We start from the raw sequence: 5,882 nt of genomic DNA, 5'->3' as shown, positions 1-5,882 counted from the left end.
CCTGCTGATGGTGAAAGTATGCAGAGGTAGAGCAAATTTCAGATGTCTTCAGAAGAGCAATTCAAGTTCTCCTCAACAATGTAAAAAACTGTGATTCTTCTCCTCCTCCAGCCACAGTGAGACTGCGTCCAAAGCTATGCTGATGGAACATGTTTGTTTTTATGTTTTGTTTTTACATGAGGTGGCATGCCCTATGTCTCTCTTTGTGGGTTCTTGTAACTGTTGTTTTCTTCAGTGACGCTGAGCTCTCTGTTCTGTGCTGTCATTTAATTCCTATTATTAGATTTGTTTTGTTGTGCATATCAGAAATGAAAAGGCTAGTGGTTACAATGAAAGCTTCTAATCAGCACGAAGTCCACCAGACAATGCCAAAACTCACTTTGTGTGTGTGTGTGTGTGAGAAAAAGAAATTACTTGGCCAAATGTTGCAGGCAAGTCCTCAAGGAAAGGAGCAGGGCTGGGGGGGGAATGGTAAAACAACGGTTCTGCATACTCTTTAGCTCATTTAAGATTTTTCCAGGCCACGGTCATCTTTTGATACTATGAAAACCCAGACTTTTCTCTGAAAACAGAGAGAGATTTTAATGTCATCTGCACTAAGAAAACTAGGGAATGGAACCTGTATGTAAACAGTCATTAATAAACTCTAACCTTCAAGAAAGCTGCCAGGTAATTAAGTAGCTCCAGTACTGCGCTGCCATCCTTCAGAGAGACTAAAACATACAAAGCTAGTGTGATTGAGTCCAAAAAGCACCAAGCACTTGCAAAGTCACTTTTTACGAACCTGAAAGACTAGTAATTCACAAAGTTGACTTCTAATCATCTAAACTTGTAATATTATGAATAGGCACTATACAAATCCACTTTACTATGATTTTCCTACAACAGGGGTCACTAATAGGAATAGCTGTTTGTAATAAATAATTTTTTTTTTTTTTTAAAATCAGTTCAGGAGGACAGGGATACTTTGTGAAAAACAGTGGCTACTCCGAGATTTGCAGGATCAGGACCACATGCACGATGCTAATGCTAGCGCGTTTCTTACTGTATTTTCCTCTTTTGTGAATGGGGCGGGGGAGGGCGATGGCACACGGTACAATTCAGCAGGGAAACCTAATAATTATCCTACACGATAACCTCTCCCAGCAGCAGATGATGTACTCACTTTGGCAGCACTAATGACTGTGGCAGTGTAAGACTGAATGTTGTCTCCACAGGCTCCACCACGGGATTGATGGCATCGGATCAGCTACAAGAAGACAGACAGCAACCAAGTAACTACTATTAAACTACACAAACCCATAACCCATTACCGTAGCGCTTATTTATCATGTACAGTGGTGTGTTTTTTCCTACAAATAGCAAAAAGCCCTGCTGAGACACTTAACCCCTTTTTATAATCTTCTGGGTGCCACCCAGACTGTCGCGTACTCAACTCCAGTTTTCAATTACAAGATGAGTAGTCACTAAGAATTCATAAACTTCGAAATGGCGGGATTTTTGGTCTGGCAGCAATACCACAAATAAATTTAAATAAATATAATCAAAAGCTTTAGCCATGTATATGTAACATTAAATATCAGACATTCTAAGAATCTGAGTGTGGCTTTCCCCTCCTTTTTATGACTAGCAAGCAAAGAAATGACAAAGGAAAAGAGCTACTCCTGCTGATGGTGAAAGTATGCAGAGGTAGAGCAAATTTCAGATGTCTTCAGAAGAGCAATTCAAGTTCTCCTCAACAATGTAAAAAACTGTGATTCTTCTCCTCCTCCAGCCACAGTGAGACTGCGTCCAAAGCTATGCTGATGGAACATGTTTGTTTTTATGTTTTGTTTTTACATGAGGTGGCATGCCCTATGTCTCTCTTTGTGGGTTCTTGTAACTGTTGTTTTCTTCAGTGACGCTGAGCTCTCTGTTCTGTGCTGTCATTTAATTCCTATTATTAGATTTGTTTTGTTGTGCATATCAGAAATGAAAAGGCTAGTGGTTACAATGAAAGCTTCTAATCAGCACGAAGTCCACCAGACAATGCCAAAACTCACTTTGTGTGTGTGTGTGTGTGTGAGAAAAAGAAATTACTTGGCCAAATGTTGCAGGCAAGTCCTCAAGGAAAGGAGCAGGGCTGGGGGGGGAATGGTAAAACAACGGTTCTGCATACTCTTTAGCTCATTTAAGATTTTTCCAGGCCACGGTCATCTTTTGATACTATGAAAACCCAGACTTTTCTCTGAAAACAGAGAGAGATTTTAATGTCATCTGCACTAAGAAAACTAGGGAATGGAACCTGTATGTAAACAGTCATTAATAAACTCTAACCTTCAAGAAAGCTGCCAGGTAATTAAGTAGCTCCAGTACTGCGCTGCCATCCTTCAGAGAGACTAAAACATACAAAGCTAGTGTGATTGAGTCCAAAAAGCACCCAGCACTTGCAAAGTCACTTTTTATGAACCTGAAAGACTAGTAATTCACAAAGTTGACTTCTAATCATCTAAACTTGTAATATTATGAATAGGCACTATACAAATCCACTTTACTATGATTTTCCTACAACAGGGGTCACTAATAGGAATAGCTGTTTGTAATAAATAATTTTTTTTTTTTTTTAAAATCAGTTCAGGAGGACAGGGATACTTTGTGAAAAACAGTGGCTACTCCGAGATTTGCAGGATCAGGACCACATGCACGATGCTAATGCTAGCGCGTTTCTTACTGTATTTTCCTCTTTTGTGAATGGGGCGGGGGAGGGCGATGGCACACGGTACAATTCAGCAGGGAAACCTAATAATTATCCTACACGATAACCTCTCCCAGCAGCAGATGATGTACTCACTTTGGCAGCACTAATGACTGTGGCAGTGTAAGACTGAATGTTGTCTCCACAGGCTCCACCACGGGATTGATGGCATCGGATCAGCTACAAGAAGACAGACAGCAACCAAGTAACTACTATTAAACTACACAAACCCATAACCCATTACCGTAGCGCTTATTTATCATGTACAGTGGTGTGTTTTTTCCTACAAATAGCAAAAAGCCCTGCTGAGACACTTAACCCCTTTTTATAATCTTCTGGGTGCCACCCAGACTGTCGCGTACTCAACTCCAGTTTTCAATTACAAGATGAGTAGTCACTAAGAATTCATAAACTTCGAAATGGCGGGATTTTTGGTCTGGCAGCAATACCACAAATAAATTTAAATAAATATAATCAAAAGCTTTAGCCATGTATATGTAACATTAAATATCAGACATTCTAAGAATCTGAGTGTGGCTTTCCCCTCCTTTTTATGACTAGCAAGCAAAGAAATGACAAAGGAAAAGAGCTACTTTAAACTTTACGTTTAATAGATTACAGGAACGTACATGGGGTTTACTCTATATTGCCTTCCTCCAAAATTAATAAATCAAACCGAGACTCTTCTACCTGCCGACAACCTACAAAAGCAGTTTTTGCCTTTGAACACTTACTAACAACAGAATCTGTGCTTCTGACTAAATAAAATGGCAAAAATCTACAGATATTTGTTGCTTGTACACAGAACATGTTGCCTGTTCACTGTTTTAGATAAAAGAAAACTAAACATCACTGTAAGGTGTATTTGTTTCTACAGGCTTTCCTTTCCCGCTTAGATGTAAGTTATCTAAAAGGAAAGGGCAAAAAAGAAGAATTCCACAGTGAATAAACCTGGGAACACACAAGCCATTCAAATTCCTTTTGTGATACAATTCTTTTGCTCATCAGCGGCTTGTATTTTTGGCAGCAGTACTTTTTAAATCCCAGGCTGGCTGCTTAAGTTTTGCAAAACCACATAGGCGTGGTGTCAAAGGAAAGGCAGGCCTGAATTTGGAGAGGAACCAGTTGTGCTTGAAAAGGTGTAACAACAAATACATTTCTAAAGTCTGCCGCTGGTAATTTCTGGTTCAGCTCTAGAAACATCTATTCCAGTCACAGGTGGAAGGGAGAACAAACATCTGCTTTGAAATAAAAATAAGGCATTATAAGCTCAATTTAAAGTTTTCAAACACTTCAAGTTTAAATACACAATCACTTCTCAGGCCTAGGGCTGGGTAAAAAGAGCGATAATTTTTTTGCTTGGGATCTGTTTTCTTCTTTTGCCTTTAGAAATAAGAAAAATGATTTCAACATTTTCTTCTTTTTTTTCTTTTTTTTTTTCTCTCCTGGAGCCTAATGTTTTCAGCGAAGATGTTAAAAAGTGGGCATTTTAATGCCACTTCCTAATCTACAAAGTGCATTGCTGTCTTGTTTTAAACAAACCCACTGGCTCTGCCCAGACTCAGTTTCCCCAAAGAGAATTTAGGAACCCTCGCTTCCCTACCTTTCAGACGTGTCTACAATTATGTGCTTTAAACTTTTAAAGTGTAAACCGGGTTGATTCCTGACCTCACTGAAAGCACATGCTGATAGCTGTCTTCACTGCCTACGCTGCTTACATATTTATGCCTTCCAAGTTCACGAGCTTAAATCAAATGCGCAGAGGACAGATATGACAGACATGAATTCCAAAGCACGACCAGTGTGGGTCAAAGATTAGGTCGTCATCATGATGCAAGTCCTCTTACAGATCCTCTTTTTCCACATACTTTTTTCTGAGACTTTTCTTTTTTCCCCCCCTACCCATACAAAAGCTAGAACAAAATCTAGAAGCAGAAGTATTTGTTGAAATTAAACCTTTCCTTACCTTATTTTCTGCATAAGCAAGCCAACGGCTTCCAAGAGCAATAGGATTCATGTTTGGCCCTGGACAGGGATAGCAGCCTGAAAAGTTTTAAAAGGCAACATTAAGAAATATCTTAATGACTTCTTCCAAAGAATTTTATTTATCGCCAAGAAAACAAAAAGTCTAAACAAAAACCTTTCAATTGCTAATATCACTCAGTAAATGCTTGCATTTTTGTTCCTAAAGATAAGACTGTGGTTAGATGAGCTATTTTGAACAGTTAATTATGTGTAAATACTCATTTCTCCTTATGTTTGCATTTTTTTAATGCCATTTCGATACAGTGGGGTGAGGGGGATATTTAAAAGTTTGATCGGATTGGTTCTGTATCTTCACATTTTCCTTAATTTTACTTGATCGATGTCTTTCTATTGGTCAACAGTTTCTGTTATCTTCAATCTTGTCCAGATTTTTGTGGTATGAAAGGGTGTACTGTGTTTTTGTTTTTAATAATTCTATATACAAGCCCTTAGCCTCTCAAAAGACTTTTGCACACACTTAACTTTACACAGTGAGTGAATTTCTAATTCCTTCACAATCAGTGGCAAATTTTCCACCGTTCAACTGCTTTTCATTACCTTTATATTATCATTAAAACCAGATATATACACATGCATAAAGGTGAACGTAAAATAGAGAACTATTCCCGAGGATGAAAAGGTGAAAATACCTATACTAGAAAGCCACTGAAAAAAGCTGCGAACAAAAACATGGCAAGGCTGAAAATGAGTCAGGCCCACGTTAAATGCAATATAATATGTAAGGGCTGAGTTAAAGAACAGAAAAACAAAACAAAAAAATCCCCTCCCAAAACAGCCACCAAGAATATCACACTAGTAACTATTAAAATTAAAAATAAAGAATTTTAAATTATTGAAAAACATTAGCTAATGCTTAAACATAAATGAAAAGCTTCAGTAATCTACAATTAAAAGTAGCATGGTGACCCTCAGCCTAATTGCTATTGCTGTCCTATTTTCAGGTCCTGTTTCCCCCTCCTTCGTTTTTTGGCATTTTAGATTAAGCTCTTTCGGGTGGACGGCTGCTCTTTCTACACCAACCTGTAACCCCTGCCTGTACTTAGTGCTGAAACCCTCCTGATGTATCTGAACTGCAGCATTCCAGCCCTGAGACTGGCCACCG

At 38.6% G+C, this 5,882-nt stretch overlaps 1 protein-coding gene across 6 annotated transcripts in view; it reads right to left on the bottom strand.

The window, feature by feature from the left end:
- The window catches only part of BCAS3 (BCAS3 microtubule associated cell migration factor), a 384,390-nt gene that overhangs the window by 309,209 nt on the left and 69,299 nt on the right, over positions 1–5,882 (bottom strand). For all 6 annotated transcript variants that reach the window (XM_035889526.1, XM_009633926.2, XM_035889529.1 and 3 more), the window contains 2 exons: positions 4,701–4,777; positions 2,831–2,914 (listed from right to left, as the gene is read on the bottom strand). In XM_035889526.1, the coding sequence (XP_035745419.1) occupies positions 2,831–2,914; positions 4,701–4,777 (161 nt within the window). The remainder of the gene's footprint in view (positions 1–2,830; positions 2,915–4,700; positions 4,778–5,882) is intronic.

Source organism: Egretta garzetta, unplaced genomic scaffold (genome assembly GCF_000687185.1).
Source record: "Egretta garzetta isolate BGI_Z169 unplaced genomic scaffold, ASM68718v1 scaffold112, whole genome shotgun sequence".
Taxonomy (NCBI): domain Eukaryota; kingdom Metazoa; phylum Chordata; class Aves; order Pelecaniformes; family Ardeidae; genus Egretta; species Egretta garzetta.
Note: the sequence above shows the minus strand (reverse complement) of the source record. Positions and strands in the feature narration are given on the sequence as shown.